Source organism: Pelophylax lessonae (assembly GCF_965119305.1).
Source record: "Pelophylax lessonae genome assembly, chromosome: 3".
NCBI lineage: Eukaryota > Metazoa > Chordata > Amphibia > Anura > Ranidae > Pelophylax > Pelophylax lessonae.
Window position 1 is genome coordinate 42271835 of NC_138770.1, and position 13330 is coordinate 42285164.

Here is a 13330-nt window from a genome sequence, read left to right on the forward strand (position 1 = left end):
GGATCTGTACATTATCTGCATTGTTACAATTAGTGTAATTTTTATTATATATTCAGAGTGGAAACCTGAGTGATTCCAAACTTAAGGTTAAAGCAGAAGAAGAAGAAGAGACATATGTAAGGGATGACCGGCAGTCTATGGAGGAGGATGGAATAACGGGGACATTTACAGAGGAGGACACTTCTACAGAGATCAGCACAGGTACGTCAGAACTAAAGGATTTTGTGAATGTTTTACTTTGGGTCAGAGGGAAGTGATAATCTGTACATGTTTAGCAGAAATTAGCAGACATTCTGCTAGAACCTGAGTTAGATATTTACAGCTCTGGTAAATGTCTGTGTACTGATATCTGCTGTCCATACTTTGAGATAAGTCTCTTTGAAATGTGACTAAGTTAACAGGCTATGGAGTTGCACTCCTAGCTGCTGCAATGTCACTTTCCTCTGGGTAGGAATTGGGATTGACCCATCGTAAAACATGGCTGACCTATGTTTCCTGAACAACATGGCCTCCAGACACAGCTCAGTAAGTGATATTACAACTTGGGTCTCTAGCTCAGTGCCCTGTGTTTAGCATGATATCAGTCCTCCCTGGGATTATTGCTCTGTTGTTTGTCGTTAGTGCCGGGTTCAGGAAAATTCTATGAAACTCTACTTGCATAGTTCCAGATCTGAGTCGCTGAGTGCAGTCTATGGGCCCTTTCATACGAGCAGTCTGATCAGGTCCACATGTCTGTTTTTCAGGCAGACCTGAACGAAAGCTCCATGCAGCCTAATGAACAAGAGGATGTAAAAGAACTTGTGTCCATTTACACCCACTTACCTCCAAAGTCTGTCGAGGTCTGGAAATAAAAAATGGAAAAGTTCTGCATCCTTTTCAATTTTTCCAGGCCTAAACATGACAGATTGGAGGTAGCCTTGGCAGAAGTTTGTTTACATCTGGCCACTCATAGAACCATCATAGGCCTGCTTGTATCTGCTGTGTAATTACGGACACAAATGAAAAGGGCATGGATGTTAAAAAAACTGACATCCATCCTATGTCTAGTAATAATCTTTTTATTTCTATTTTAGTAGATGGACGGGAGATGAGGAAAACCTCAGAGGATTGTCTCACTTTGTCTCCAGACTGTAAAGTAGAAGATGAGGACATCACACAGTATAGTCCAGGAGAAAACCCGGCTACCTCAAATGTCCATCCGGCACCACACAGTGTAGATGGACCATCGTATTCCTCTTATCCTGAGGAACCTCAGACTGTGAGGGACGGTGCCATCTCTCCAACAGATAAGAGGTTCTCCTGTACTGAGTGCAGGAAGTGTTTCCGTTTTAAATCTTGGCTTGATGAGCATAAAATATCTCACACAGGTGAGAAGCAACATTCCTGTCCTGAGTGCGGGAAATGTTTTTCAAAGAGGTCCAATCTTCAAATACATCAGAGATCTCACACAGGGGAGAAGCCGTATTCCTGTTTTGAGTGCAGGAAATGTTTTTCAAATGTATCCAGTCTTTACAAACATGAGAGATCTCACACAGGGGAGAAACCATTTTCCTGTCCTGAGTGCGGAAATTGTTTTGCACAAAAAGTAACACTTGTCACGCATCAGAAGTGTCACACGGGGGAGAAGCCGTATTCCTGTCCTGAGTGTGGAAAGTGTTTTTCAGAGAAGTCCAATCTTGCTAAACACCAGCGATTGCACACAGGAGAGAAGCCGTATTCCTGTCCTGAGTGTGGGAAAAGTTTTTCAGAGAAGTCCAGTTTTAACAGGCATCAGAGATTGCACACAGGTGAGAAGCCATATTCCTGTCCTGAGTGTGGGAAATGTTTTCTTCATAAATTTGCACTGCGCACACATCAGAGGTCTCACACAGGTGAGAAGCCATATTCCTGCACTGAGTGTGGGAAATGTTTTTCAAAGAAGGATCATCTTTACAGACATCAGAGATTGCACACAAGGGAAAAGTCACATTCCTTTTTTGAGTGAGGGAACCTTGAAGTGTATCGGTGTTGTGAGTGCAGGAAATGTTTTACATAAAAATCATGTTTAGAGATCACACACTGGGCAATAGCTCACCTAGATATAAACCTCAGAAATCATGTTATCGATCGTTGTCATGCAAGAAACAGTTCATAAGGAGATCAGAGTTTGCCAAAGACATTGATGAAGTGTTGTACCGTGTACCGTTGAAAGCAGTGGAAAAATAAAAATGGACTCATTACCTTACATGGACACATTTTCTGTTGTTAATATCTAAACCTGTGTGCCACAGAAAAATATACCAAAAAAAAAGACTGCTTCCTGATGACGTCATTGTGACTCATCGCGTAGAGGTGGAGCATCCGATACATCACTTCCGGCCATGTAACTTCAGGTATTTGGTGCAAGTTCCCAGACAACTTTTGCTGGCTGTATTAGTGCCGGTCGGGCACTGATTAATGTAAGAGGCCATTTGCCGATGTTATGCCCTTTTATTTTTTTTATGAATAAATGTACTACAATATGAGAAACCGTTTTTCCCTGGGCTACTTAGTTACGTGTATGAGATGTATGGAAGGAGAATCCTATGATTTACTAAAGCTGGTCCTTTCTTGGAATCACATCGAGTGGAAACCAAGTGCATATTGACTGCTTTTGATAAAGTGGGCACCGGCGTTTTTGGCGTGTATAGTGTGCACATTAGTCACTGGGTGTCTTTGTATGGTGTGGAAGGGAAGACTCAATCTTTTAATAAAAAAAATAATAATTGGACATATGTGACAAGCATTCGCCCAGCTGTGACAAATTCTTTAATAAAGTTATTTCCTATGATCGTCATCTCCATCTATTGGCCACACTGTGGCATTTTCCTGATTTAGGTAATTCAGGAAAAATACTGCACAATGGCAACTAGATGGAGCTGAGGATCTTAGGACAAAGAAGTTCCTCAAACTACAGGTTGAAGTGAGATGGAGGTCTGTGGATACATCATTTAACACCTTCCGGGAGAAGACAGAGGTGTGGTAAACCTGCTCCAGGTAGAAGAATAGGTTTCTGATAAGCTCTGGGAATCCTAATGTAAGTTAGGTGGAAGATAACGGACCAACCATCATAGAGAAAAGAAGTTTGCAACCTACAAAAGGTGGGTTCACATTAGTGAACATATTTTAGGGAAATTGTATGCATAGTCATGCACAAAGAGGTGCACGAAGATTTGCACTTACTAAAAAGAATTCTCGAGTGACAACTAGAGGTTCCGTGAGTCGCGCGCATAGGAATTCTTGAGTGAAAACTAGACATTTCTGACTCGCTAACGTATCTGTCCATGTGCGCATGTGCATTAGCATGAGCGTGCATGAATACTTGGCGCCCTCTTGCCTATTTAAACTGGCCCCATAGACCAGAAGATTGCTGAGTGGTCGTCAACTTCTGCCGCCTGGGACCTGATCCTGTGTCTGTTCCTGTGTATACCCGGCCAGTTTGACTCTGCTTGTTCCTGAATCAGGAATCCTGATACCTTATTGCTGACCCAGCTTGTGACCAACTCTGCCTTTTGCCTACCATTCCGGTGCCTTCTCTGCTCGCCCGATACCGACCCTGGCTTAGCCCTGACTCCTCTCTGGATCCGATTCTGTACCTCTGCTACTTTGCTGTCACTGACTTCTGCCTGGCTGACCACCGAAGATCCTGCATCCACCTGCTCACCAGCTTGGTTGCTGTCTGCTGTCCTGCACCTGCTGCTGTGTACCTGCACCTGCTTGTCCACAAGTCTGCCTGCTGTTCCGCACCTGTTGGCGTGTATCCGCACCTGCCAGTCCACAAACCTGCCCGCTGCTTGACACCTGCTGCAAGTACCTTCAGTCCAGGATCTACAACCAGGGACCCATGCCACTCCGTGCCCTGTTATATCCTGTCACCACTTTCAGGAGAAACAGGACAGGAGGTTTAAGGGAAAGCCCTCCCGTCAGCTCGGCCTCAACCAGGTACGTGATACATAGGACAAGCAAAAAGTACTGTGGTCATCTCAACAAGTAATAAGCACCTGGTTCAAGGAGTGTTTCCTCAGAGGGGTTCTCTAGGATTGTAAAAGATCTAGAGAACCTTCAGGTGCCTGAACAGTAATATAGAATAAATAGTAGGAGGGGCTTAAAGGGGCATGATTAAGTAAAACAAAAGGCTTTCAGGCTTTACAGACTTGTATAAACCTCAGCACATTTTTTTATTGGACTTTTCCATTACATATGATTTTGTGCACATTTAAAATAGACAGAGAGCTAACACTTAATCTGGCCCGACCTTAACTGCTTGCCTACCAGGATCATTTTTTTTCACATTCATGGCAAAATATGATTTTTTTTTTTTTTTTTTAGCATAAAATTATATAGAACCCACAAACATATGATATTTTCTGCAAGGAGTGGCCCTGGAGAATAAAATTGTGGCTGTTTGAAATTGTTTTATGTCATAATATTAGAAAAGCCATTTATCAAATGCAAATTTTCAGTAAAAAAAAATACACTTTAATGAATTTTAGTGCACAAAACACAATAATAATACCCATTTTTTTTTTTTTTTTTCATAAAATGTGGCTTTGAGTAAATAGATACCAAGATATAAAATTGTGCATGCCTGTAAAATGGTCACCAGCTACAGTACCTAAAATTTTACATACGCGACATTTTAAACGCCTTTACAGGTTATCAGTTGAGAGTTAAACATAAACTCTCATTCTAGAATTATTGCCGTCACTCTGACATTTGTGGTTACACCTTACATGTGTGGTGCAATCATCGTTTACATTTGTGTGTTGGGCGTAAAAGCGCATTTTCATTTTGGGGGGACAGGAGTGCTTTTTCTTTTTTCAAAATCAATGTATTCAATTTTTTCTTCTACACTTTTTTTCATTTAACTTTATTGCTATTACTAGAGGTGAGCAAGCCCCTTGTGATAGTTTTGAGCAGTGACTGGTGCTCTTTATTAAGATACCAAGGGTCTGTTGGACCCCTCGTGTATCCCCTGCCCTTCAAAGATATTGTAGAACACTACTACACTAGATGGAACACACTGGAAGCAGGAAGAGACACGCTGGTAGCAAAGCTGGAAACAAGCGGCGACACATTGGGAACAGGCTGGGACAGACTGGGTACAAGGCTGAAATCAAGCTGGGACACATTGGAAGCGGACTGGAAAGCAGCTGGGACACACTGGAAGCAGGCTGTAAACAAGCTGGGACACACTGGGAGCATAGCTGGGACACACTGGGAGTAAGACTGGAAACAACCTGGGACACACTGGAAGCAGGCTGAGACCCACTGGGATCGAGGCTGGAAACAGAGTGGGACACATTAGGGGCAAGGCTGAAACAAGCTGGGACATACTGGGAGCAAGGCTGAAAACGAGCTGGGACATACTGGTAGCAAGCTGGGACGCAATGGTAAGCTGAGAACATGCTTGGACACACTGGGGGCAAGGCTGGAAACAAGCTGGGACACACTGGGAGCAAGGCTTAGAACAAGCTGGGACAAACTGGAGACAGGGCTGGAAACAAGTGGGGACACACTGGGGGCAAAAGGGAATGCTAGGGGATACAAGATGCACAGGAAAGCTCTCATCAGGATTGAGCTAGACATATGACTGTCTTGGATATATATGTATACAAGTGCCTAATCATTTCTTTCCTTTGCAGGATGCCTAATGTTTCTACGGTTAGTTAGTTAGGATGTGTGGTTAACCACCGGAGCACAGTTTTGCTTGGTGGGGGGTGCATTGCTTCAAATGCATCCCAAAGATTGTAACATATTGTACAAACAGAGTGCCTATATTTTTATATATATAATTTATTTTGTGTATTCGTTCCTTCCCTTTCCCCCTCTCCAAGTTTGTGGAATTTTTGTAGGGGGCGGCTGCCCCAGAGCCAATGGGGACATGGCCCAATTTTGGTGGGGGGTAGATGTAGCACCCTCCTAGGTAGGTGCTAGGAAAAAGCATAGTTTTCTCTGCCTGCTTCACAGGGGAGCCTGATCAGTAGTTAGGCCTGTTCCATGTGTCCATGTGTGATTCATCTGGTCTGAGGGAGTGTCCCCACTGTGTATCCAACTGCCTGTTGGACAGTGGAGGAAACCCAGCCAGTGACTCGCAGGCTTCTATGACTATCCCAGTGGGTTGGCACAAACAGTGGTGCATCCTGGTGTATGTTATAAAAGCCAAGGGCACATGTGACAGGATGTCTTTGGGAGGGAAGCCAGGTGCCAGGAGGAGGGTGACGGCTGTCTCTCCTCCTGTTGCTGAGGAAGGTGGTCACAGGCGGTCGGCCTTTTGGACCAGAAGTGTGGTGGTGAGCCAAGAGGTCCAGTGGATGCTGACAAGGGACTTGGAGGCAGAGCGACCCAGGGAAAAACAGTGTCCGTGAGTACCGGGAAGCTTGCCAGGGGTCTGCCCAAGAAGGGGATCACTCCAGTCGGGTGTCAGTGAGAAAGGGGGTGCCAAGTTAGACCCTGAAGAGGAACTTAAACAAGAGTACCTATTCTTTATTTTCACTTCAGTGGCAAGGTGAAGCAGCGGCCTTACCGCATTCTACAGTCAGTTGTCCTCAGGAATTGTGCATAGTTCAAGTTGGAGTATCCCACTCATCCCTTCTCCCATCCAAGTTCCAATAAAAACACAAAAAAAACAAATCCCCTGGAATGTTCATTGTCTGAGCCAAGAACTTTTAATACAGTGTATCTGCTGCCAGTTGCCAAAGGTAAACCAGGGAAACCCAAGAAGTGTAATTCTCAGCAGCTCCCTAGGGGGCAGTGCTACATAATGTTTCTAATATGTTTATTTCCAATGATCGTCAGCTCCATCTTGTGGAGCTGGAAATCACCAGTTGACAGTTGAATGGGCTGGGTGGGGATATACAGGGTATTGGGTTTGCCTACAGCCAGTGGCTCCCTATCAACTAGCTTGAGTGGGAAGCTACCACATTCAGCAGCATAATAATAGTGCAATCAGAGGTCTGATTCTTTCTGTTTTTTAGTGGTCCCTTACATTGGCGACCAATAGATGAAGGCTCCCCTTATATCAGTAGTCCCTCGGAGAAGGACATGTTTACACTGTTCTGAAATCCCTATTACAGAGAAACAGAACTTGTTCATTGCGCAAGAAACCCCTAGAAACCTTTGGAGGAACCCTGGCTGAGAAAGGCTGGACAAGGCAGTAATATATTTCTATCCCCCTTGGTGGAAGTGGAGGTGGAAGTGATCCCATCCATATACAGTACATACACACACAGCACAAGGCCATGATCACACGACGAGATGTTTCTTGGGGCTGCGGTTCCTTTGAGCTCCACAAGGAAGGTGGTGATCTCACTTCTACTGAGACAGGAAGTCTCTAATGGAATACAGACAGGAAGTGATGTCAAGTATAAATAGGAAGCTACGGAGGTGAGTTGGGAGAGACATCGCTGGAAGTGGCAGCAGAGGAGGTAATAAGATCTTATTTTCTATTTACACCCAGTAACCCCCCCCCCTCCCCCCTCGTCATGTCCGTCCTCTTCCTCCATAGTCACTGTGACGTCTTTTATCTCCAGCAGATGATGATACACACATATACAGTGCTTTGCGAAAGTATTCGACCCCCTTGAACTTTTCGACCTTTTGCCACATTTCAGGCTTCAAACATAAAGATATAAAACACATTTTTTGTGAAGAATCAACAAGTGGGACACAATCATGAAGTGGAACGAAATTTATTGGATATTTCAAACTTTTTAACAATTAAAAAACTGAAAAATTGGGCGTGCAAAATTATTCAGCCCCCTTAAGTTAATACTTTGTAGCGCCACCTTTTGCTGCGATTACAGCTGTAAGTCGCTTGGGGTATGTCTCTATCAGTTTTGCACATTGAGAGACTGAAATTTTTGCCCATTCCTCCTTGCAAAACAGCTCGAGCTTAATGAGGTTGCATGGAGAGCGTTTGTGAACAGCAGTTTTCAGTTCTTTCCACAGATTCTCGATTGGATTCAGGTTTGGACTTTGACTTGGCCATTCTAACACCTGGATATGTTTATTTGTGAACCATTCCATTGTAGATTTTGCTTTATGTTTTGGATCATTGTCTTGTTGGAAGACAAATCTCCGTCCCAGTCTCAGGTCTTTTGCAGACTCCATCAGGTTTTCTTCCAGAATGGTCCTGTATTTGGCTCCATCCATCTTCCCATCAATTTTAACCATCTTCCCTGTCCCTGCTGAAGAAAAGCAGGCCCAAACCATGATGCTGCCACCACCATGTTTGACAGTGGGGATGGTGTGTTCAGGGTGATGAGCTGTGTTGCTTTTACGCCAAACATAAAGTTTTGCATTGTTGCCAAAAAGTTTGATTTTGGTTTCATCTGACCAGAGCACCTTCTTCCACATGTTTGGTGTGTCTCCCAGGTGGCTTGTGGCAAACTTTAAACAACACTTTTTTTATGGATATCTTTAAGAAATGGCTTTCTTCTTGCCACTCTTCCATAAAGGCCAGATTTGTGCAGTATACGACTGATTGTTGTCCTATGGACAGAGTCTCCCACCTCAGCTGTAGATCTCTGCAGTTCATCCAGAGTGATCATGGGCCTCTTGGCTGCATCTCTGATCAGTCTTCTCCTTGTATGAGCTGAAAGTTTAGAGGGATGGCCAGGTCTTCGTAGATTTGCAGTGGTCTGATACTTCCATTTCAATATTATCGCTTGCACAGTGCTCCTTGGGATGTTTAAAGCTTGAGAAATCTTTTTGTATCCAAATCCAGCTTTAAACTTCTTCACAACAGTATCTCGGACCTGCCTGGTGTGTTCCTTGTTCTTCATGATGCTCTCTGCGCTTTAAACGGACCTCTGAGACTATCACAGTGCTGGTGCATTTATACGGAGACTTGATTACACACAGGTGGATTCTATTTATCATCATTAAGTCATTTAGGTCAACATTGGATCATTCAGAGATCCTCACTGAACTTCTGGAGAGAGTTTGCTGCACTGAAAGTAAAGGGGCTGAATAATTTTGCACGCCCAATTTTTCAGTTTTTTATTTGTTAACAAAGTTTGAAATATCCAATAAATATCGTTCCACTTCATGATTGTGTCCCACTTGTTGATTCTTCACAAAAAATTACAGTTTTTTATCTTTATGTTTGAAGCCTGAAATGTGGCAAAAGGTCGCAAAGTTCAAGGGGGCCGAATACTTTCGCAAGGCACTGTATAGTGTGAAAACCTAGATTAACCCCTTCAGGGTCCGAACATTTCCCCACTTACGGGGCCGGAACATTCTCTTCATGTTAGATATGTGTCACCTTCTCACTGGAGATGGGATGACCAAAGTTCTGGTGCCGAATCCGAACCCCATTGAATTTGAGGGGGGCTGAATGTTAAAAAAACAGTATTGGCTGTTTTCTAAACTAAGAGGCAAGGGATTGGCAGAAAAAGGGCATGGGGGGGGGGGGGGGATTTGCAGTGACCTGGGGGACATGTAATAAAGGAAATAGATTTTTTTTCTAAATTTGTTTAGTGAGGAGCAACAATTATAATCACAACAGAGGTGTAAGGTTCAGGAGTGCATTATGTATAAAGTGCAAAGTTCAGGACTGTGCTATGTACAGGAGTGCACTATGTACAAGGTGGTAGCCTCACAAGTGCATAGCTCATAAGCCAGTTTCCCCTATATTCTCCTTAACCCCCCAGTACAGAGCTCTCTTCCCAAACCCCATTCCTGGCAATGACCTAATAGTTTGGAAAATTTTTTGGGACTTTACATGAGACACCGGCGAGCACTGCACAGCGTCTCAATCCCTGTATATAACAGAACTGAAGAGAAAAAGGGGATTAAAGGAGGTTTGTGTCAGTGGTGGGATTCAAAAATTTTAGTAACCAGTTCCGACTTTCCCAGCAGAATGACCAGCGTGCCCCCCTTTCAATGCAGAGAGACCAGCGTGCCCCCCTTTCAATGCAGAGAAACACACATTTGCAAACGCATGTATAAGCTGCAGGCCACTCCAAGGCACCCTGTGTATCCTGCAGTCCTAACACTATCTAACACTACACAAACTGAGTGTCTCCAAACATGGGAGTACATGAATGCTAATGGATGGATGGGAAACAGGTAATCCCCTTTTTCTCTTCAGTTATAACCTAATAGTTTTCCCTTTAAATCAAGCGCTAGAAAATAATGTAAATACTTACGTCCCATAGCTGAATGCTGCCTACCTGGAAGAGAGGCCAGAGTGGGACAGATTAAGATCAGATCACTGTTTCGAAGAGACAATAAGAGAGAGAACATAATTAAACACCCCAAAAATATGGACAGGGCTACACATGTTTAAGAGCAACAGTGATCACCGTGAAGGAAAAACAGAGAAAATAGTCCACTTATTTTTTTTTTTTTTTTTGAAAAGGAAAGGTCATTTTAATAACATTTAATTACAATATGATTTGTGTCGCAATTGTATACGCTATAATATGTTTTCTTTTTTTTTTTTTTTTGAATAATATTTTTTATTAAAGAAATCAGCAATACAGGAAAAATTAACGCATTACAAATACACGTCAACAAGTCCAACAATTTGCATACAATGCAATACAATATCCTGAGGGAAAAGATAGAGGAAGGGGGGGAGGTGGGGGGGATGGAGGAAAACAAAACAGGGGGGGGGGGGAGAGGGGGGGAGAGGGAGGTTCCGACTAATATGAGAGCAGAATCAGGTCAAACGACTGCCAGCAGTATCATACAAATTCAACAACTGTATATATCAGGTTTGATGAACGTGATGGGCAGATCATAATCCACCTCAGTCCACTCACGTGCGAGTTGGGTAATGGGAAGGGGACACCCCCGTAGCCCCCAGTGGGAACATACTTGCCACAGGAGGGTCCCCACCCACTCACCCCTCCTTAGGGACAATTCAGGAGGAATATTTCCAGTACTGCCAAGCTAAACTGAATTTCTTGTAAGACAGGGAGTTGAAAGCTAAGGCCTTCTCCATGGCAAAATTGACATTAACAATCCTAACTACTTCAGAAAAATTCGGTATATCGAGAGATCTCCAACGACGTAGTATCAGCACCCTGGAAGCCAATAGAATATGTAACACCATCTGCCTGTAGGCAACAGGATAGTCATCCAGTCCCAAATTCAAAAGGGCGAGTTCCTTCTTAGGAGGGCGTAGAATACCCGTACAATCAGCTATACATCTGAACACTGTGTGCCAGAAGCTAGTCAAGGACGGACAGTCCCAAAGGATATGGAATAGTGTGCCTCTGTGACCGCAGTTTCTCCAACAGGTGTCCGGGATGTTTGGGAAGATTTTTGCCAACCTACTAGGCGTGTAGTACCACCTGTTGGAGATTTTCAGCATCATTTCCCAGTGTGCTGAGCAATGAGAGTATTGATAAGTACATGAGAGAGCGTGGGACCACTGAGTCGGGGTGAACTGGAGGTTCAGCTCAGTTTCCCACCTTTGCATTGACAACGTCTTGGGCAGGTCGGGTTTTTGGTGGAGTATGTCGTAAAACAAAGAGATGCCCTTGGCTGGTTTTCTAGCGGAGTTGTAGTGAGTCCACACTTTAAGGGGGATCCGGCTAGCTCTTGGGGGGTGTCTTTTAAGAAAGCTATGTACACTAAGCACTTGGAGGAAGAGAGTAGACGGGACTTTTAGCTTTTGTATCAGGGCTTGCGGGGTAATCAGAGCATCATGTTCGTAAAAGTGAGAGATCTCGGTGACACCCGAGCGCTCCAAATCAGATATCCGAAGGGTTGGGAGATATGCTTTTAAGCAGCTCAACGGTAGAGAGGAAGAGTGGAGCGGGGCAAATTCCAGTTGTGTCTCCCGGGCGCCTTCCAACCTCCGCCAGGCCATCAGAGAGACCTGAAGAGTCGGAGGCATACCCGACAGGGACCATGGGATCCAAAGGTCTCCCAGGAGAAACTGCCTCAAGTCGCCGGTGGGAGAGAGGTGACGTTCCATAGAGGACCAAGAAGAGGAACCGAGAGGAGCAAACCAGTGTTTAAGTTGGTCCAGCCTAGTGGACCAAAAGTACGCTTGAAGATCCGGCAATTTGGCATCACCCATGGATTTGGGAAGCTGAAGGGTGGAGGTAGAAACTCTTGCTCGCTTGCCGCTCCAGATAAAGCCCCTCAGTCCTCTAGAGAAGGCCCCCAGATATTTCCTGGGAAAGGGGACTGGAAGCGCCCTGAATACATAAAGCACCTGAGGCAAAATCGACATTTTATAAGCTGCCATTCTTCCCCCCCATGACAGTTCAACTTTGGACATACCCGCCATGGTACCGTTGAGCTTCTTAAGAAGGGGATCTAAGTTAGCGGGAATCAGTTTAGAGATTCGGGGGGTTATATGTAGGCCCAGGTACGGGATACTAACCTCTGTCCAAGGGTAGGGGCATATCGATTTTAACAAGGACACAACTTTCGGGTTAACCCCCATATTAAGCACCAGGGATTTTGAAGTGTTTACTTTATGATAGGAGATCCCTCCAAATGCCAATAAAATGCGGTGGACCGCAGGGAGCGAGCGGGTCGGGTTTGTGAGTGTTACAATAATGTCGTCCGCAAAGAGGTTGACTTTGTGGACTGTGTCACCCAGGCAGAACCCCTCCACCGAGTCGTCAGACCGAATGGCCTCCGCCAGAGGCTCGATCATCAGATTAAAGATGGACGGTGATAAAGGACACCCCTGGCGGGTGCCATTGGTGATGGCGAACGGTGTCGAGGTAGTGCCAGAGGTGAGGACTTGGGCCGAAGGGCAGGAGTAGAGTGCCAGTAGGGCCGATAGTATAACTCCCGTGAATCCAAACCTCCCCAGGGCCGCACGCATATACATCCAGCTGACCCTATCGAACGCCTTCTCTGCATCCAACGTGAGGAGCAGAGAAGGCGTTCGAGTGCTCTCCGCCACATGTACCAGATTCACTATACGCCTGGTGGCGTCAGAAGTCTGCCTTCCCGGCATAAATCCCATCTGGTCACTATGTATCAGAAGGGGTAGGACAGGCTGTAGTCGTGAGGCAAGTACTTTGGCGTAAACTTTAATGTCACTATTGAGAAGGGAAATAGGCCTGTAGTTGGCAGGGAAGCTGGGGTCCTTGCCAGGTTTGGGAATGGTCGTGATATAGGCGCCAAGCATTTCCTTAGGGAATGCCGATTTCTGGGCCGCTTGATTGAACACTGCAACAAGATAGGGGCTTAAGGTTTCGTTATATAACTTATAATACTCATTGCATAAACCGTCCGGGCCCGGCGACTTGCCGATAGGCAAGGAGCGGACCGCCTTAGAGATCTCTTCCTCTGTAAATGGAGCGGAGAGGGTCTGTACTTGGGCTTCCGA

At 44.9% G+C, this 13330-nt stretch overlaps 3 protein-coding genes across 4 annotated transcripts in view; all 3 read left to right on the forward strand.

The window, feature by feature from the left end:
* LOC309550743 (uncharacterized protein) overlaps positions 1 to 2225 on the forward strand; it is an 88310-nt gene extending 86085 nt beyond the window's left edge. Inside the window, exons 1-2 of one of the 2 annotated variants that reach the window (XM_082251081.1) lie at positions 67 to 201; positions 1074 to 2225. In XM_082251081.1, coding sequence (XP_082107207.1) covers positions 138 to 201; positions 1074 to 1984 — 975 coding nt within the window. In that variant the 5' untranslated portion in view covers positions 67 to 137 and the 3' untranslated portion in view covers positions 1985 to 2225. Of the gene's footprint in view, positions 1 to 66; positions 202 to 1073 lie in introns of those variants that run through there. The other variant, XM_082251082.1, reaches the window with a different exon arrangement.
* The window catches only part of LOC309550683 (uncharacterized protein), a 3164715-nt gene that overhangs the window by 1560158 nt on the left and 1591227 nt on the right, over positions 1 to 13330 (forward strand). The window lies entirely within an intron of this gene.
* Positions 1 to 13330, forward strand: part of LOC309550788 (uncharacterized protein) — a 95502-nt gene that overhangs the window by 7806 nt on the left and 74366 nt on the right. The gene's annotated exons all lie outside the window — the stretch shown is intronic.